We start from the raw sequence: 21,534 nt of genomic DNA, 5'->3' as shown, positions 1-21,534 counted from the left end.
TTCCTCTCAAACACATATCACTTAATCTTCCACTTATCAACTAATCACATAAATAGGTACTAATTAACACATAGTTAATCACTTAATTCTTAGCAATAATTTCACAACAAAAAATAGGAAAAATTTTCAGCATGACATGATGATGGAACTGCCGACTCTTAACATACAAAGTCAATGTGACTTTGTTTAAAACTATAAAGAAAAATGTTGATGATGCTTAAGAGATATTGGAAGCTTGATGTTTGAGCTAGATAAAGCAACATTGGTCATTGCAAGAGAATGTAAGGTTAACACATTTGTCAAAGAAATAAGGAGAAAATTGGATTTTCCAATGCCCAAACTAAAGACGAGCAAGCCAATGGATCCCAAGCATAGAATCCAGCTAGAGATTGAGATTCCAAGTTTTCACAATGAACTTTAGATCTTCTAGGGCTCCAATATGTTGCATGTAATGACATTCAAGATCTACATATATTAAATGACATTGTGCTCATTAAAGGTTTGAAATATATCAATTGACTTTTAGCTACCAGTTTAAGAGCGACACAATGAACAAGAAAGAAAAGTGCAATGGCTAAACGAGCAACTATAGTTTGTACAAAAGTTATGAATGAAACAAGTAATTGAGCCAAGGGTACATTGAGTGTACAACCCACGTGGCCTAACAATTGAATATAAGAGTTATGATACACCTCTAGTGGAAATATACATATCTACCTCATATGTTTTGCTACAATTTGTTGCACTACAAAACTGTGCACTAGGAATTGCTCCACAAATCTCCTTCAAGGGTAGATAGAAGGACAAGTTGACTAATTTGTTATAATGACAAATGTATTGCTGATTCCAATTGCTTAGCTAGTGGTTAATTAGCTAAGTAATAACCTTAGTAGCAAACTTTGAAGCGATGAAAAATAATTATATCAAAATGGTGATCAAATTTTACCTCATTCCTTGGGAGTGTAAGCTTTATGAACAAAGTTGTAGCGAAAACAAATAAATTACATTAAACAACATATGCAACTGAAGTGGTGGAAGCATATATGTTTTGTAGTATGCAAACAATCAATGTCATTTGAATTGCTTATAAAGAGACATTAAATGGTCCAATTATCATATGGTTCACATCTTCATCAACCCCTACCTTGGACAGTTCGTTTATGTTCAGCCTTACATCCACTCTTTGAACTTGGCTCAATAAAGAATTTTAAAAATTATTGTTCATATTTTATAGTAAGGTTTAGAATATTGAATATGCATCTAATTGACATTGAAGAGATTTTCATGCACACAAAATGATCAGATAATGCAAAAGGTTGCTTTGCTTTAGTAAAAATTATTATTTTATAGCAGAATGGCCCGAGGTAAAGATCTGATTGGACTATTATATCTGATATATGGTCAATCATTTCTTTTAACTTGTAGATATGCAGTCTAAACAAACAACAAACTGAAAAATTAGATCTCACTGAAATTGCAATAAAGATAGAGATAAAAAATTGTCAATAAAGACATTATTGACAAACTCTTGGAACATGTATCGATCTGCAAAATGCTCTAACATGAAGAATTTTCAAACCGACCACAGCCCTTGATATTTCTTCTCCTTTAAATAGTCTTAAGAATTTTCGTTCTCTATCATATAACATATTTGCATGCTTGTTGATAGAACTTGGAAGTTAGATGACATCAAACACGGCTGCGTTGATCTTCCATCCACACAAAATTAGTGTGATTAAGATTTCCTTTTGACAGGGCCATCTGATGATGAAGTCAGGGAGGAAATGGTTGCATGAAAGCAGAGTCCATGTCCAGCTTCCTCTTCAAGTGTGACCTGTCAGTACTGAAAAATCCAAAATAAAAAATAGACATCTATATTAATCGAAAACAGATATGAAAAGATGAATAAACTAGACATTTACAAACACACCCTTGCAAATGTGTCTACTGTTCGTCATTCCCAGATTAACAAGTAGTATCTGAATCCTTGATGCAATGTGTGCCGAGGAGCTCGACACTCATGAGCATAACTAGAAAAAATATATCAACCACAAAGATCTACCTAAAACATCTTTCTTAAACCCCAAGTGGCATGTGAAAAGGGAGACATTACAATGGCATTCCCAGATTAACACACAGTATATCAATCCTTGCTCTAATCTTAATCTGGGAATGACATTACAATGTCATTCCCAGATTAACACAGTATCTCAATCCTTGCTCTACACTCCTGAGCATAACTAGAAAATATATATCCACCACAACGATCTACGTTAAAAATCTTTCTCAAACACCAATTGGCATTTGAAAAGGGACATTACAAATGTCTTTGGCAATGAATTGCCCAGATTAACACACAGTACCTCAATCCTTGCTCTACACTCCTGACAATAACTAGAAAAAATATATCCACCACAACGATCTACGTTAAAAATCTTTCTCAAACACCAATTGGCATTTGAAAACGGAGACATTACAAATGTCTTTGGCAATGAATTTTAGTAACACGAATATGGTTGCTGAAAGTTAATGGTTGCTTTTCATTTAAATGATCATTTAAATAACACATCTGCCACATGTTACTTTTTTTAATAGGTTCATATGCATCCTTACGTTTTGAAGGAGATAATACTTAATAAAAAAATAATATTTCAAGGGGGCTGAAACGTCTACCCCTAGTATAAATGCAGAAGACGTTTTTCTGCAACTTAAAACGATTTCTCTTTTTGAGAAGAAAATATTCTCAAATTTCAGCAAACCAAACAAACATACCTAGCTAGTGAAGATGTAAATGTAATTCACATGGTACAAAGTTTACCTACAGCTCTACTGAGTCCCTACTCTATCATTTTGTATTTTCGCTTTTTAACACACAAATCAGACATAGTCCTTTCTCTCACCTTGAATCTATACCCAAACCTAATAAAGTTTCATGCTCGAAGCTTATCACTCTATTTTGTTATCAGTTATTAACTTCTATCCCTAATTCTGCTATTTCTTGGAGATATTTACCAGGTTACAGAGGCCTGTGAATCCTGTTGTTGCTTACAAATTCGGGCACAGGGATCCTTTGATACTCTTGCTGAGTACTAGGATAGCTCTTTCATTTAGACCCTAGATTACAGTTTACTTTTCAGTTTTACATATAAATCCAGCCTCATGAGCTTTTCTTTTTGCATGGTATCTGCTTACAAATTCTATCACAGGGATCCTTTGATACTCTTGCTGAGTACTAGGGTAGCCCTTTCATTTAGATCCTAGATTACATTTTATTTTTCAGTTTTACATATAAATCCAGCCTCATGAGCTTTTCTTTTTGCATGGATGAGATACCGGATAACATTATGGTTATAATATTTTGGGTCTCCTGTACCGCTTTGCTTTTCTTAGTCTTTCTTTCTGGCTTTTCTAGCAGCCAGATCACACTTCACTCATCCTTCCTTTAGTTCCACACTGGTGCCTACTCCCACTAAACAGTACACTATACTAACAGTCTGTTGCTATTGAGGTGTTTTCATGTTACACAATTCCCTGCCGTCACTATTGGTAAGATTTTAATAGCATAAACATGTACCTGTGTGTATACGTGCATAAGTGTACATGTACATCCCACATTTCTATGCTAGTTCCAGTCAATTGCCCCTACAAAATACTGCTCCATAAAGTTGGTGAATTAGCACCACTCTACAAGCAACAAACAATTTGTACATAGTTCTTTCTCTTCCTCGTGTTTCAGGGTTAATAGTCATTATTAGTATTGCTAAATTTGAATCCCGTGAGCCAAGAGTCAGCCTTTGTATGTAATCTCTTTTTCCTATTCCAGGATCCAGCTGGATTGCAGAGAAAGAGATTCAAAATTAGGCCACCTTACAATTCTGATATTTTTTGTTAACATAATGTAAGTACTATTTTCCCCAAACATGCGAGAAAGTGAAAGATAGCTAGCTAGCTAGCTAGGCTACATGGGCTTTATCAAAATGAGACAATATTAATGGATCCCTGATGTAATTTGCAGCTATCCTAGTTCAGTAGAGTGTACCTGCTAAGCTTTGGCCTTGGAAGCATTCCCATTTCTTTCTGTGTATCAGTAGACATAGGTATCCCAAATTGTTCGTTTGGAGTTTCTCCCATGCTCATAAAACTTTTTTCCATCTTCCCTGAATGAACATCAGCACTAATAATGCCTGGAAGGAGCGTTACACGCCTTGACTTGTTTGGTGGAGAAAGAACGATAGGACCAGCAGGTGAGGGAGCTTCTTGGTGATTAGGTGGGTTCTCGGGCCTAGGAGGAGGCCTCGATAATAATTCTGGTCTTGTTGGTGCAGGTTCAGTATGAAAGTACCTAGAGGATATGATCACATCAGAAAAATGGAGAATATTGTTACTCAAGCATATCAGAATACCAGTGTTGAATCTATAATCTTGTAAACAGAATATGCCATGCATGTAAAACAATACCTGTGCTCCAAAGTCTGCTGCGCTGTAATTCGTGCCCTTGGATCAAAGGCCAACATCCTGGACAGAAGATCAAGTGCATCATCTGTTGCCATGGGGAAGAGTGATTTTATAGGTGGCGCTGGACAAAACTGAAACTCCACATAATCTGGTAGAGATGTCATATCAGGCCATTGTGACTCCTTTGGAGTTCCAAGAGCAGCAAAAATCTTTCCCAGTTGATCAATATCGCTAGAACCCTGAGCAGTTCAACATTGTGATGTTGTGGGGCCAATCTAGCAAAAACAAAATTTGAAATATAAGGTTCCAACTGAACCTGTAAAAATGGACGACGAAGCATAAGCTCAGCAAAAATGCATGCAGCTGCCCAGACATCAACACCAGCCCCATAGTGTTTACTTCCAAAGAGTAGTTCTGGGGCTCTATACCACCGCGCAAAAACCTGATTGCATTTTCCCAATCTTAAGCATAATATTCATATCAAATATCATTATAATGACCAAAACATCTTGCCTATGAAGACAGAACTTGAGTGGATAAACGCATACTTGATGAGTAAATTGCCGATCAGGACTACCAAAAATTCGTGCCAAACCAAAATCTCCAAGCTTAAGCTGTCCATCAGAAGCAAGCAAGAGGTTGTTGGGCTTCAAATCCCTGCATAAAAAGTTTAGAGTTACATATGTAATCACCATTAAGCGAGGATGATTATATACATTACCTGTGCAAAACCCATTTTTTATGGCAATGAGCAAGCCCTTTCATGGTCATTTGCATGTATGACTTGATATCAGCAGCAGACAATACAATGTTACGGTCCCGTATTACTGCTTCCAAATCACTCTCCATAAATTCAAACACAAGATGCAAGTTGCGTTTATGAGGATAAACGTCTATCATCTCAATGATGTTAGGATCTTTCAACTCTCTCAGTAGTTTAATCTCCCTTAATGCAGTCACGTGTACACCTTCTTTGTACTTGCCAAGGCGAATCTTCTTCACAGCGACAGTGCGGTTTGTCTGCAGGCAGTAACCACAAAACTCTCTCTCCTCCCCCCCAAGTATCCCCACATTCCTCCATCCTTCCTTTACTACCAAGCATATAAAACTAGCATTGAGCAAAAAAGATCACCCAGTATAATTGTCAATAACAACTATTAGCATAAATATACACTTTGGAACTGAGGATGAGACACAATATTAAGCATTTAATCCAAATCATCGGCAAAACAAAGGGGATAAGCACTAAAAAGTGAAAGCACATAGATGCATGACACGAGAAAAAACCTCAACCAAATCAAAAGTATGGAAAGTATGTTGATGTCATCTTTATCTCACGCTCATTATGTGATTGATAATAAGACAGAGATGGTTGCCAAGGGTTAACATAGTACAGTATTGCCCTTCTGCTCATCGTCTTTTTCATTCTTAGCTATACACAATGGCAATTAATTATGCCTCACAGACATTTTCCTCTTCATTTTCAAGTTTCTATAGAATTTAATTTCTACAGAAGACTTATCATTTAGCACGTCTTCTATATATTCTGAGCTACTGGCACATGGCATAAGTCAACATGCTTTTGTCATCTTTGTGTTGAACCACCTTGATATATAGTATTTAACATTTAAGATGACTTTCACAGAATTTATATATGTTTACATGATTATGAACATAAATAATATTTTAACATTGTCTTAGTTATAGCCCCATTGAGAGAATGATCATGATTATCATCATAAAATTTCATGAGTATATAGCTTTAGTTTACCCATCTAATATATGTCGGATGTATCTTCAATGACATGTATATTTCTTTATATTTTCTAGCCGTGATAGACATGCCATGCTACAAATGAGGCTTTAACATTTCATAGTGTCTATAATAAAGCGTACATCCCACCATGTTTTATTGTGTTTTGATGGGATCTATACCACCTTGAAAGCTTCTCTTCTCCCATTTATTTTCTACTATATCATTATGTTGCACTCCACTCTAGCTGTTAAAAAACGCGTATTCTATGTTTAGAATACGTTTTATAATACTCAGAAGTATTGTACACTTATTCTATATTTTAGAACTGCCATTTTATAGTATTTCACGTACTCTACATATTCTAAGTATTTAACAGGTAATTTAATATTTCCAAAGAGGTAAAATATTTTTAAAAACTTTTTATTAAGAACTATTTGACATATTTTACATGTATTTAATGTGTTCTACACATATTCTACATATTTAATGTATTTAATGGTATTCTAGGTGCTTAAGAAAAAGTAGAATACTTCGCATATGTATTCTATGCTAATTATTCTACAATAATGACTCTGATATCATGACAACTCCCTGTTATTTTAATGTTTTCCTATTTTGTAACATGCTATATCTTGTGCTCTTACCGTTATGTAGTGATGGATTCCACTCCAGCAGCATAACATAACTGGGAAACCAATCACCCTCATGGCCTAAAGGCAAACCATGGAAGAAAAGATGTGGGATTCACATCCAATAACTTTCCCCCTTTTACTCTCCTTCTCTCTCTACACAATCATCCACTTTACCAAAGAACTAGTATAAAGTTAGTCAATATTTCCAACAAGAACTCTACCATCTAGACCCAACTACAGCCCTTGATGCCCTCACTGTTGGGGTAAAGGCCCTAAATGACCCCTTATAGTGTGTAATTGTGTATAGGCCTATTTATAAAGGCCAAAAATCACTAATCACTTTTTCTTTATTTTTTGGGCCAAGTTCAGTGTGAACTTGGCCAACCCTAAATGGGTCATATAAAACATAAGTTAAAAACTTTTGGATCTCACTTCATAAGTGACATCCTCCAACTACTGCTCTCTCTCTATCTTTTCTACCATAGTTCCATTGTTGCATCTAAAGAGCTATACTAGGGTGAATCCTGAGTATTTCTCAGCCCTATTGATATCATTCCTAACCCTTACAACTGGTATCAGAGCAGGTTTAGGGTTTCAGAATTTCTGTGTAGGTGCTGTACAGCAAAGTAAAAGTGTTCAGACCCCTTTATAGTGTAGCTATGGCGTCATCCTCCTCAGATGTGAAGAATCTTTTTGAGATTAGACGATTTGAGGAAACACAAGAATGCACGGAATTCTTTTTTTGAAGGATTGTGACAGTGCATTGGAGGCAGAAAAACCACAGAAGATGTCAGAAGATGAAAGGTAGATTTTAAACAAAAAGGCTGTCATATATATTAAGATGGCTGTTTCTGATAAGATTCATTTCACGTGACTCTGGTGCTTTATTTCATGTGACTCCTATCAAGGAGAGTTTTTCTACCTTTACTGCAAGCAACCATGGCCATGTATACCTTGGAAACAATGGTGCATGTTCCATTGAGGGTATTGGCACTGTACATTTTTCTACAAATGGCACTAATGAGCTGGTTTTGCATAATGTGTGTTATGTACCAGGGATCAAGAAGAGCTTGCTTTCTGTGGGTCAAATGGATATGCATGGTTATAGCATTCTCTTTGAGATAGGATCATGGAAAATGACAAAAGTTTCAAGGCTGATTGTGAACGGCACAAAGAAGGGAACTCTTTACTACTTACATGGAAATGCTATATCGGCAAATTTATTGCTTTGGCTGAAGTTTGCCCCCATATGGAGTTGTGGCATAAGAGACTTGGCCATATGACCTTTGTAATCTAAATAAGCTTGATGCTAAAGACACAAAGCTCGATTTTGTAATGAATGCCAATATGGAAAGCAAGTGAAGCGTTCCTTTTACTCTGGTGTGTCTCGTAAGCCTTGTGTACTTGATCTTGCTCATTCTTATGTGTGTAGCATGCCCACCAAATCTATCTATGGGGGGTGCAATGTATTTTATCTCATTTGTTGATGATTTCTCTAGAAAAATTTGGGTTCAATTGCTTAAATCTAAGGATGAAGCCTTAGCTGCATTTAAGTATTTTCATGCATGTGTGACCACCCAAACAGGCAGAAAACTGAAATGTTTGTGTAAGGACAACAACTAGTTATAACTGCTAGCCCAACGGCTAGTTAGCTCCAACAACTAGTTAGCCCAACGGCCAGATCTTGGCCGTTATAAAGAGGAGCTTTCTTCACATATAAAGATAAGCGATCTCTGTGTTTCCTTTCTTCTCATTTTTCTATATGGTATCAGAGCCTAGATCCTATGCAAAACCCTAGACTTTCTTCCCCTCTGCCAAACCCTAGATCCACCCTCTACTGGTGTAACAATGAACAAAAGAGCACTGTCCTAGTATCCAAGAGACAAAAGGGAGGCTTCTCCTTCTAGGATGACTGTGCTATGTGAATGAGGGGTGACTTCAAAAAAGAAGTCAGAAGAGGAGAGAAGATGGATGAGGTGTTGTCAAAATTGAATGAGGATCAGGTGAAAACATTGGTGAAATACATGAAGCAAGCTAAGATTGTAGCATCTAGAGGTGTGTTGGGAACACAACCACCACCTCGCCTTCTAGAATATGGAGGACATGGACAAACTAGAGGTCGCGGTCGTGGGGGACGAAGAGGTGGAAGAGGAGGTCACCAAGCAAACCTGATGGTAGTAGAAGAAGATGGAGCAAAGGTGGTGTTCACCAAAGAGGATCAAGCTCTCTTCCAAAAACTTCGGAGGAAGCAAAGATCTACATTCATGGAAAGGGGTAACGTTGCTACCTATGCTTATTCCGCCAAAGGTATTGGTAACACACATACTCTTGCCTCTACACCAGAATGGATAATTAATTCTGGTGCATCTAGGTATGTGACGGGTAATGCTAGCAAGTTCTCCTCGTGTACTCACTTAGCAATACCAGAGAGCATTCAAACTGCTGACGGTACAACACAACCTGTAGTTGGTATAGGTACAGTGAAATGTACTGACTCCGCGACATTATCTAATGTGTTGCATGCTCCTTCTTTCCCAATAAACCTATTATCCATAAGTTCTATCATACTCCAACTAAAATGTGTTGTTTCTTTTGATATTCCCAAGGTGACATTCCAGGAGAAAGGGATAGGTCAAAGACTTGGGACTGACACATGGCATAATGGACTATGGTATTTGGATTGCGAAGGGCTGGATTCAGCATTAGCATCTATGGTAGAAGGAACAGATGTAAGGGGGTATAAAATGAGTTGTGAGGACTTGTTGATGCTTTACCACCAACGTATGGGACATACCTCTTATGGGGTTTTGAGTCAGATGTATCCACACCTTTTTGAAAAGGCTGATAAATCGAAACTTGTTTCTGATGCGTGTGAATTTGGTAAGCTTACTAAAAGCTTGTATGTTAGTTCACGTCATAGGAGTCCCCATGCATTTGATGTGATACACTCCGATGTTTGGGGACCGTGTTCCACAAGTTCTATTAATGGATATAGATATTTTGTCTCTTTCATTGACTGCTTCTCTCGTGTTACTTGGTTATATTTGATGAAAACTAACAATGAAGTATTTGCTTGCTTTAAAGATTTCATAGAGCTGTTCAAACTCAATATGGTGCAATAATAAAGGTGTTGAGATCTGATAATGGAACAGAGTATGCTAACGTTACGTTTATGGCATACCTGTCAGATCAAGGAATACAACGCCAAACTACATGCCCATATACAACGGCACAAAATGGAGCAGCAGAGAGGAAGAACAAACATCTTCTAGAAGTAACAAGAAGCATGATGATTTCTATGAATGCCCCAAAGCAGTTGTGGGGACAGGCAGTTTTGACGGCTACCGCATTGATCAATAGAATGCACTCTAGAGTATTGGGGTGGAAGTCTCCATGTGAGTTGTTGCAAGGGAATAACTCTGGAATCCTTCCTTTGAAGGTATTTGGATGTGTGTGTTTTGTAAAGGACAGTAGACCATCTGTAGGAAAACTTGATCCTAGAGCTGTGAAATGTGTATTTGTGGGATACTCTACCACACAAAAAGGCTATGTTTGTTGGAGTCCAATAGAGAAGAGATTATTTGTGAGCATGGATGTGCATTTCAGAGAGTCGGAGCCATATTATAAACAAGAGGTAACTTCACCCTTTGATGACTTAATTGAGACTGAAAATATGAGGGAAGAAGATAGTGGTGACAAGTGATATGATTTCCTCTCCTTCTCCTATAGAGGTTGGGAGGACCTCTCGCAGTGATGCAAGAGTCCCTCCTGATCATTATGGTTTCCCTCATGATATTGCTCAATTTATCTCTTATTCTAACATATCAGCTAAACAATTGTTGCATCATTAGACTCTGTCACTTTACCCAAGTGTTGGCAGGTTGCTAAAGAAGATCCAAAGTAGAAAGCAGCCATGCAAGAAGAACTCGGAGCTCTTGAGAAGAACAAATGGGTTGGGAGGTTGTGTCACTACCACCAAGAAAGAAGGCGGTTGGTGCAAATGAGTCTTTACAATAAAATAGACCCCAAAGGGAAAAATAGATCGATACAAGGCACAATTAGTGGCTAAGGGATATAGCCAGACATATGGCATTGATTACGACGAGATTTTTGCACCTGTAGCAAAGATGAGCACTGTTAGAACGCTTATTTCCTTAGTAGTGAATAAAGATTAGAAATTACATAAATTAGATGTAAAAAATGCTTTCCTTCATGGAGAGTTGATGGAGGAAGTGTACGTGGATATCCACCCAGGTTTTGGTACAATTCAAACAGTAGGTAAGGTTTGCAAACGAAGGAAGTCGCTTTATGGACTAAAGCAATCTCCTCGAGCCTGGTTCGACAGGTTAAGAAGGGCTATGGTGGGTATGGGATCTCTTCTAATGATGTGGGTGAACGATATAACAGGACACTTTGTGGGAGAGTGAGATGCATGGGATCTCTTCTAATGGTGTGGCTGAACGATATAACAGGACACTGTGGGAGAGTTTGGTCTGGCAAACTTGCTTCATATGATCACTTACGTGTCTTTGGTTGCAAGGCTTTTGTACATATAAGACCTGAGCTGAGAAACAAACTTGGTGCCAAGTCCATTAAGGGCCTCTTCCTGGGATATGGTGAAGAAGGCGAAATGGGCTACAGGATTTGGATACCCCAGCTCAAGAAGGTTATACACAGTCGAGATGCTGTTTTCAATGAGGCAAGCCTGCTTTGAAACAATTGTGCCTCAAAAAATGACCATAAAAGGGTTAGATTTCAGCACGACCAACCACCTATTAGACCCAGGTTTGACCATCAGGATCCACCACAAAGGACTGAAAATATTGATCATCCAGTGGTTTTGGAGCCAGAAGATGTTGGACAGCAAGATGAGGATCCTAAGAAGAATATGCAGCCAAATAATAATGCTGAAAAAAATGGACAGCAGCCTAACAATGATGATTTAGACATGCCACCTGATGTTGATCCATTGCCTGACAATATGGATCATTGGGGTGAGACGTTCTACTCGTATTAGACGAAATGTGAGTAGATTTGACCCCTCATTGCACTACATAATGTTGACTGATGAGGGAGAACCTCTTACATATACTGCCCAAATGAAGGAAAGCTATTCCTAACAAATGGGTATATAAAATCAAGACTGTTGATAACAAACCCAAGTATAAAGCAAGGCTGGTTGCAAAAGGATATGGTCAAACTAAAGGCATTGATTTCCAGGAAGTGTTTTCTGCTGTGGTAAAAAAAACCCTTTGCGAGTGCTATTTGCTATAATGGCTGCACTTGATTTGGAATTAGACCAAATGGATGTACATACAGCTTTTTAGCATGGTGACATTGATGAAGAGCTTTACATGAAACAGCCTGAGGATGCCCACTGTCCCCCACACTCTTCGGTCTCTATATAGATGAGGTATCACAGTACATAGAGATATTTGGGGGTTCCGGAGCACACCTAACAGGTATAGCTATACAAATATTACTATATGCTGATGATATTGTGCTGATTTCTAACTCTCCGGAGGGACTACAAAGACATCTAAATGCCTTAAAACTATTTTGTACGGACAAAGGTTTGTCAATCAACATGAATAAAACTAAAGTGATGGTGTTTAACACCACCCAATCATGGGTAACAAGATCAGAACCAGAATTCTTCTTGGGAGAGGAAAAGGTGGAATACACACGCTCCTACACATACCTAGGAGTAACATTTACAGGACCTAGGTTCTCCTTACAAGAGGCCGCCTGTGCCCGACTTTCTCGTGCATATGCAGCCCTTGGTGCTCTCGAGAGACAATGTGCACATTTGCAGTTCCAAGAGCCACGGACTAAGCTATGGTTATTTCATACACTTGTCACACCAACTCTTCTCTATGGAGTAGAGACATGGGGACCGAGTCTTAACAAGGCAAATCATTGGAAAGATTTAGAGAGACCTTTAGTGTCAATGATTGCTCGCATGATAAGGAGCAAAGTATCGGTGCCCCACGATATAATCTGGGCAGAGATGGGAGCAGCACCTATAATAACCGAGGCGTTGTTCCGATTAGTGACATTTATCCAACGTCTTTGGGAGCTCCCTAAACGAAGGTACCCAAGGTTGGCCCTTATGTCATCAAGACAACTGGCTGAAAATGGAGACACTCATTGTTGGTATGCTGAAATGCAGCAATGGTTCGAGTCACATGGCATGAGTATAAATGCACTACCCTCGTTCCAATATATCTTGGACTGTCCCCATCTAAATATGACCAAAGTGGAAAAGAACAGAATGATCGGGACTGATATTATTAACTTGGAAAACAAGATAACATGGATCAGCCCCAAAATACCACTTGGTACAAAGATGGCCCACTATAAGACACACTTCTTACATACATCGGAGGATGGATTTGTCATCAGGCCACCTAATATGGACATACATCTATCCTATGCGCTGCGTAGTGTGATAGGGCAGTTGTGAACTTAATCACATCAGCTACAGATAGAGGTAGGCAGCTATACACGACTACCTCTAGAAGAGAGAATTTGCCAATTGTGTCATCAAGGAGTGGAATCTGAAGAACACTATGTTTGTCATTGTATTGTATTTTATGAAATCAGAGGGAGATACCATTGCCTCTTTAAACAAGGCTTTGGCCCACTACGCAAGGTAATGGAATATGAGGACCAACGATGCCTAGAACTTTTCTTGCTAGAGCTCAAGAGACATCGGGAAAAGTTGGTGAAGAATACAGCCACACAAGCTCATCCACAAAGAACGATCACAACTTTCTTTAGCCCCATCACTCCTAATGCTAGAAGTCAACCCCGGGATACACAAATGGGCTTCAAACCAGGACATAACAAAGGGGTTACAATTGATCGGGCAATGGCAATTTGCCGTGCACGTAGGCCTCGGCCCCATGGACCACGACCTCGACACCCTTGTCATCGACTAAAAGCCATTATCTCCCATCATCGTAGGTGCTTCCCTCGCTTCAGAGACATTTCCATTCTGGATCGACCTATACTAGAGATCTTTCGAAGACAAAAGCTACAATATACCTAACTTGAGGATCTCACATGTGCCAAAAACCAGATTCCCTCATTTCTTTTCTTTTCATGTTATTTACTTTTATATTTACTGTGTAATATTTATTTTATTTTGATTTGTTCTCAAAGACGAGACAACACTTAAGATGTAATCTCTTATTTGGTCTTATTGGCCATTTTGGCCTCTTAAAAGACGTTAATATATCTTTCTTTCTTTCTTTCTTTCTCCCTTTGTCTCTCACTCTGACTCTCTCCCTCTTTGGTTGCCCTAAACCCTAATCCTCGTGCTTCCCCTTCAAACTAGTATCAGAGCAAAGCAGGTCTTTTTTTTCTGCAAAGCAAATCACATACATTTTTTTCTACAGTACAGATCTTTTTTTCTGTAGAGCAGGTCACGTTTTCTGCAGAGTAGGTTTGGTCCTCCGTTTGTCTCTCACTTAGACTCTCTCCCTCTTTGGTTGCCCTAAACCCTAATCCTCGTGCTTCCCCTTCAAACTAGTATCAGGGCAAAGCAGGTCTTTTTTTTTTTGCAAAGCAAATCACATACATTTTTTTCTACAGTATAGGTCTTTTTTTTCTGCAGAGTAGGTTTGGTCCTCCATTTGGGCTAAGAAATGATGACTAGCAGCAATGATGGTAGCCACCTTATGCACATCAAGAAGCTTGAGGGTGCACATAACTTTGCGATATGGAAAAAGCAGTGCTACAACATCTTGTTGCAGAAGAAGCATGCAAAGCCTATTAAAGTCAAAGGGGTAAAGCCTACAGATATAGAGCAAAGCAGGTCTTTTTCTTGAGATGGTATAAAGCCATGTTCTCAGAGATGGAATTTCTTGAGAAAAATGACACTTGGGATTTGGTGCAGTTGCCTAAAGGGCATAAAACACTTCCATGCAAATGGGTTTATTAAATAAAGGTCATCTCTGATTCATCACCAAAGTACAAAGTAAGATTGGTTGCAAAAGGATACAAGCAGGAATATGGAGTTGATTTTGATGAGATCTTCTCTCCTGTAGTTAGGATGACTACATTAAGAACCATTTTGGGCCTAGTTGCAGTTGAAGATATGGAGCTCATACAGATGGATGTGAAGACTGCCTTTTTACATGGCAGATCTGCATGAAGACATATATATGCAGCAGCCTGAAGGTTTTGTGGCTAAAGGCAAAGAGGAGATGGTTTGTAAGCTCAAAAGGAGTTTGTATGGGTTGAAACAAGCACCAAGAGAATGGTATCATAAATTTGATGCATTTATGCAATCTCAAGGTTTTCGTAGAAGTCTACTGGACCACTGCTTGTGCACCAAGAAGGCAGGAGATGGCAGCCTGATTATCTTGATTTTGTATGTCGATGATATGTTGATTGCTGGCACGGATGTTCATGCCTTGGATTCATTGAAGCAAAGCCTTCATGGCAGCTTTCATATGAAGGAACTTGGTGATGCAAATCACATCCTTGGCATGAGAATACTCCGAAACCGGTCGAAAGGGGTACTCTTTCTATCTCAGCAAGAGTATATCTCTAAGGTTTTGCAGCATTTCAATATGGAGGGGGGGGGGGGGGGGGGAACAAATGGGGTTCCATTGCCTCCATATTTGAAACTCAGTGCAGAAGACAGCCCTACATCTGATGATGAGAAGGCTGAAATGGCTAAGGTTCCATATGCTTCAGCCATTGGCAGTTTGATATATGCGATAGTTGCTACACACCCTGATATTGCTTTTGCAATGGGAGTGGTTAGTAGGTACATGGAAAATCCCGGCAAAAAGCATTGGGAAGCGGTGAAAGGCATTATGAGATACCTCAAAGGCACAAAGGACTAGTGCATTTGCTTTGGAAAGCAAAAGGCATCTATCGTTGGTTTTACGGATGCGAACTATGCTGGTCACGCGGACTGAAGAAAGTCTACTTCTGGGTATGTGTTTACTTTCACAGGAGGAGCAGTCTCTTGGATCTCCAAACTACAAAAGTGTGTTGCATTGTCTACTACAGAGGGAGTGGTTAGTAGGTACATGGCAAATCCCGGCAAAAAACATTGGGAAGCGGTGAAAGGCATTATGAGATACCTCAAAGGCACAAAGGACTTGTGCATTTGCTTTGGAAAGCAAAAGGCATCTATCGTTGGTTTTACGGATGCGAACTATGCTGGTCACGCGGACTGAAGAAAGTCTACTTCTGGGTATGTGTTTACTTTCACAGGAGGAGCAGTCTCTTGGATCTCCAGACTACAAAAGTGTGTTGCATTGTCTACTACAGAGGGAGTGGTTAGTAGGTACATGGCAAATCCCGGCAAAAAACATTGGGAAGCGGTGAAAGGCATTATGAGATACCTCAAAGGCACAAAGGACTTGTGCATTTGCTTTGGAAAGCAAAAGGCATCTATCGTTGGTTTTACGGATGCGAACTATGCTGGTCACGCGGACTGAAGAAAGTCTACTTCTGGGTATGTGTTTACTTTCACAGGAGGAGCAGTCTCTTGGATCTCCAGACTACAAAAGTGTGTTGCATTGTCTACTACAGAGGGAGTGGTTAGTAGGTACATGGCAAATCCCGGCAAAAAGCATTGGGAAGCGGTGAAAGGCATTATGAGATACCTCAAAGGCACAAAGGACTTGTGCATTTGCTTTGGAAAGCAAAAGGCATCTATCGTTGGTTTTACGGATGCGGACTATGCTGGTCACGCGGACTGCAGAAAGTCTACTTCTGGGTATGTGTTTACTTTCACAAGAGGAGCAGTCTCTTGGATCTCCAGACTACAAAAGTGTGTTGCATTGTCTACTACAGATGGAGTGGTTAGTAGCTGCCACTGAGGCCTGCAAGGAGGCTTTATGGCTTTCATATCTAGTGAGAGATCTTGGCATTACAGAGTTACCTATTCTTCATTGTGACAGCCAGAGTTCTATCATGCTAGCTCGGAATCTCGTCTTTCATGCAAAGACGAAGCACATACAAGTGAAGTATCACTTCATCAGAGATGTACTTGACAGCAAGAACATTGAGCTTGTCAAAGTACATACAAATAATAATCCTGCAGATCTTCTCACGAAGGGTCTTCCAGCTGAGCGATTTGCTCATTGCCGATAAATGATGGGGGTTGGATAGATGTATGTAGTTCAGCTTTGTACATACTTGGACTTAGCTGACTTTCTTTCCTCTCTTTTTTCTCACGGCACATTGCCTTTAGGTGGGAGGTTGTTGGGAATAAAGGGCCATCGTGCCTTTTATTAGTGCATGACTGTGAACAAGCACATTTTTAACTTGTATATACATAATATCTAAAAACCAAAAAAGTGGTACACTCTTTGTACCGAAGATAGTGTGCATCTCTCTCTCTCTCTCCCTTTGTCTCTCATTCGGACTCTCTCCCTCTCTGGTTGACCTAAACCCTAATCCTCGTGCTGCCCCTTCAAAGGACAAATCGATTGATACTGGAACACTTATGCCAAGGCCATAGAGATACATCCCCATGCCAAGCAGGATTCAAAGAGGCTTCCCTACAACCAACTACATTCTCATATTACATTACTAGGTGGACAAAGCAAAGGCACAAAAGAAGCGATTGTATTAATTCTTCATAGAAAATGCACATGGCATTTGATATTGTACCAAGGGAGCAACATCTAGAAAGTCTCCACCCACTCATAATTCTATTTTAAATATTACATGGCCGATATATGCACTATATGAGAAAGTGTTGGGACGAGTTAGATGTCCAAGGGGGCTATCAGAGGTAATTACAAGTGTCATGGGTGTGAATCATGGATGCCCAATCTCCCCTGCCCTTTCCGGGCTGTAAATCAAAGAGGTTACAAAAACATGTACGCATATTCTCCTTATGCTGATAACATAATCTTGGTCTCGGCATTTCATGCACGTCTACAACACCATCTCAATGTCCTCAATGGTTTTGCCCCGAAAATGGCTTTGAAGCATTGAAGCAAAGGGAAACAACAAAACCCATAAAATGATCATGGTACTCACAATAATGAAGCGGTTCAACAATAGCCTCAACATCGAGTTGCCAGCCTATTGATATTGTGTACTGATCCAAAATTATGTATGGAACAAGGTACTGGGGCAAGTTCTACAGAAGCTCTATACCCAAAAGCTTTGGATCACGCCAAGGGGCCCATTTTCCCCAAAGATGGCATATATTACAAGGATCATTTCATTAACATTTTAGAGAATGGATTAATACAATGATCCAAAAGCCTTGGATCACACCAAGGAAACCATTTTCCCCAAAGATGAGGTACATGGACGTCTACATGCTCCACAGTTCTCACAAAGCAATTGGCCAACTCAGATTCTCCTCCCACCATTGAGAGATAGAAGCAAGACAAGCAATTCAAATATCTAGAGCTAAACGATTTTGCAAATTGTGTGAAAGAGAAAACGAACACGGGGAATATGTTGTAGGTACCCCCACACTTCCACTGACAATGTGCTTAGACATCGTCACTTCCACTTAACACATTCCAATATAAGACAACCAAATGGTTTACAACATAATTTGATAGATACAACACATAATCCACACACACACACAGAGTAAAGGGTTCAGAAACCGACTAATCCATGAGGAAAACGGAAACCCCCAGCTTCACACCAAAACATGCACACTCACTCAGAGCACCAAAACATATAACCAAGAATGTTATACATCAGCATTAATTTAGGATGTAAGCCTACTTCTCCATAGAATTTCTACCATGCAATCAAGGCCTTTTCTCCCTCAATGTGGGCTGCAATACTTGGTTTCCATGTGTTTGTAACCATGGCAAGGCATATTAATTTATGATGGTATGTCCACTTCCTCCAATCATTTCTACCAAACCTAGTCTCCCTCACATTTCTTGGTTGCTCACATTACATTATTTACATCTCAATCTTTTCTCCTCAATCTGCGATAGATACAACACATAATCCACACACACACACACAGTAAAGGGTTCAGAAACTGACTAATCCATGAGGAAAACGGAAACCCCCAGCTTCACACCAAAACATGCACACTCACTCAGAACACCAAAACATATAAACAAGAATGTTATACATCAGCATTAATTTAGGATGTAAGCCTAGTCCACTTCCTCCAATCATTTCTACCAAACCTAGTCTCCCTCACATTTCTTGGTTGCTCACATTACATTATTTACATCTCAATCTTTTCTCCTCAATCTGCGCTGTGTCTCAATGCCGTTGATGATTGCCAGCTCTAGAGTGTCAGTCCCACCCTAAAAACATTGAGCAGCCCTACCATAATTCCAAACTCCATGGTATGGACAGGTAGCTATTGGGATCTGCTTGCCTGTCTACACAAACATCAACATCATCTTTGTTGCTGCTTGTCAAATTTTCGACACATTCTGAGCAGTAATCCTGCATTCAGTTGTCTTACACTCAGTCATGCCACAGTCATTTCTTCCCACATCACATCAACAACTTCATCTTTAATTACTAAAAGTGCACCAAAAAATGATGCATTTTTGCCCATGACTGCACATGAACTTTGCAAGCAGCACTCAAATACCATCACAAGCCAATGCCATTTTGACATTCCAATATCCCTCTTCTCCTCATCTTTCATTCCCATATTCTCTCTTTCTATTCAAGCATGGAATATAGAGCTCCACTAATCCCAATCTTTGTCAACCCGAAAACCTTAGAGAAAGATAAATGACTTGCAGATGTGAAAACCTGTATGTAGTAATTTGTAGCAATTTTTGGTTCTATCCATAGAACTAGTATCGTTCGGTGCATAATCAACCATATTTTCTTGATGAACCCAACTCCCTAACTAGGATGTGAGCATGATTAAAGAAATATGCTTCCATCTTGTAGATATGAAACTCCAAACAGAAACACAAACAATGAATATATGCCTCCAAGACAAATATTAAAAACCAAATTTAGGAGAGTATGATGCCAAATTCAAGCTCTTCATTAACAAATCAAGTTTTATCATTACAAGTCGAGTTCTCCACTTCAAATTACCCGTCCTTTCCCTGTTGTTACAAGTGAATCTAGGAGCGTTAAAATCTCCAACAGATTACATTACGGCCCATATACAGGAACGTTTTTATGAGAAAAGATATTACGAAATCTCAGACTTACAACTTTTGCAGACAAAACTAAAAGAAAATGGCCATATGACAATCATAACCTAAACAAGGATTTCTCCCGAAAGGTCCAAATATGAGGGAGATTATGGAAAACCCGGAATGCGCTGGTTTTTATGCATACAAATAGATCTAAATCACACAAAATGACCTAATTTTCGAAATCACTTCAGAGAGAGAGAAAACAGGGCACCGGAAACGATTCTTACCAGGGAATCATGGGCTTTGTAAACAACGCCATAGGTACCTTCTCCGAGTGTTTTCCCTTTTTTATAACGCTCGACACCAGTTGTGGTAGTGGTGATCGTGGAAGAAGAATCGTCCATGTTATGTGGATGGAAGGTCTCCATGGGAAGTTCATCTGTGAAGAGTCCAACAGCACGCTAGTTTGCGTGTTTTCATTAGAGCTTCACGTTCTCTCGATCGTTTTTCTCTCTGCGTTCTGTCTGCTGTGTTTTTTTTTTTTTTGTGGGGGGGGGGGGGGAGAAGAAGAAGAAGAAGATGTAATTTCAAAAGAGAAAAACAATTTGTTCAAACGGACATCACACCCCCCAACATACCCACCCGGACACACATGACATACATATATCCCCACCACATCATTATTTACATACATTCATAGAATGAACCATATGTATCATACGTACATTCGCATTCGAGAATGAATTAATCAAACGTGTATGGTAAATCATTTCAAAGTTGGATTGGATTGACCAAGTTCTATATTATATATTGATTCACTCTCAATCCCAATAAGTGGACTCTAATCCATTTTGAACCACCAACATAAGTATGGTTGCAATATTTGCATTATATCACATGCATACTTTTGGGATGCGAATCAAGACATCTCTATCATCCTCACTTTAGAACTTTACAAAAAAATGAGTATGAACTATAGATATTGAATCAAAATATGTCATTATAAATTATAATCAAACGTTTTAAAACTCATAAAACGTATATTCGAGAATATGAAGAAAACATGACATATGCAGTAGTAGCATAACAACTTTACCACTAGGGTGACCTAATTTCTAATAACAAAAAAAGAAAAAAAGAAACGATCAAAAACTCATAAAACGTATATTCGAGAATATGAAGAAAACATTACATAGGCAGTAGTAGCATAACAACTTACCACTAGGATGACCTAATTTCTAATAAGAAAGAAAGAAAGAAAGAAAGAAAAAGGAACATGACACTAACATAAAATTTTGCCATGACATAGGCAGTAGTAGCATAACAACTTACCACTTGGGTGAGCTAATTTCTAATAACAAAGAAAGAAAGAAAAAGAAGAAAAAGGAACATGACACTAACAAGAGGACATGAGAAAGTTGGGAATTGAACCCAAGACACAAGTAATAGTAAGCACATCAACTTATCACTAGATTGTGCTTAGTTCTAATAATAATAAAATAAAAGAAAAAAACTATTATAACACTAAGATAAAATTTTGCTATGACATGGTACTAATGAGAGAGAGAGAGAGAAAGAGATGAGAAAATTGGGAATCAAACCCAAGACA

General features: G+C 39.0%; 1 protein-coding gene across 2 annotated transcripts; it reads right to left on the bottom strand.

Annotated features, from left to right (window-relative positions):
- Positions 1–1,442: 1,442 nt before the first annotated feature.
- On the bottom strand, positions 1,443–20,463 carry LOC147856032 (cyclin-dependent kinase D-2-like). Of its 2 annotated transcripts, none has more exons than XM_087329616.1 (7): positions 20,213–20,463; positions 5,177–5,475; positions 5,004–5,112; positions 4,772–4,897; positions 4,459–4,694; positions 4,040–4,342; positions 1,443–1,843 (listed from the first exon to the last, which is right to left on the bottom strand). In XM_087329616.1, the coding sequence occupies exons 1-7, from the start codon at positions 20,351–20,353 to the stop codon at positions 1,774–1,776; spliced, it is 1,284 nt and encodes a 427-aa protein (XP_087185742.1). In that variant the 5' UTR covers positions 20,354–20,463; the 3' UTR covers positions 1,443–1,773. The 2 variants fall into 2 exon arrangements, with proteins under 2 accessions (XP_087185742.1, XP_087185743.1); XM_087329617.1 differs by having other exon boundaries at positions 1,443–1,834.
- Between the last annotated feature and the right edge of the window lie 1,071 nt (positions 20,464–21,534).

This window comes from Azolla caroliniana, unplaced genomic scaffold, assembly GCF_043228905.1.
Source record: "Azolla caroliniana isolate FFs.n. ecotype wild unplaced genomic scaffold, voAzoCaro1.0.p SCAF_13, whole genome shotgun sequence".
Lineage (NCBI taxonomy): Eukaryota > Viridiplantae > Streptophyta > Polypodiopsida > Salviniales > Salviniaceae > Azolla > Azolla caroliniana.
This window is presented reverse-complemented; position numbering and strand designations above follow the sequence as displayed.

What these genes read in the sequence shown, in the direction of transcription:
- LOC147856032 (XM_087329616.1), bottom strand. Translation starts at nt 20,353, where the DNA reads ATGGAGACCTTCCATCCACATAACATGGACGATTCTTCTTCCACGATC. An exon ending in ACAAAGCCCATGATTCCCTG is followed by an intron (nt 5,476 to 20,212) that starts GTAAGAATCGTT and finishes TACTGCCTGCAG; the next exon opens with ACAAACCGCACTGTCGCTGT. An exon ending in CAGCAGACTTTGGAGCACAG is followed by an intron (nt 4,343 to 4,458) that starts GTATTGTTTTAC and finishes CATATCCTCTAG; the next exon opens with GTACTTTCATACTGAACCTG.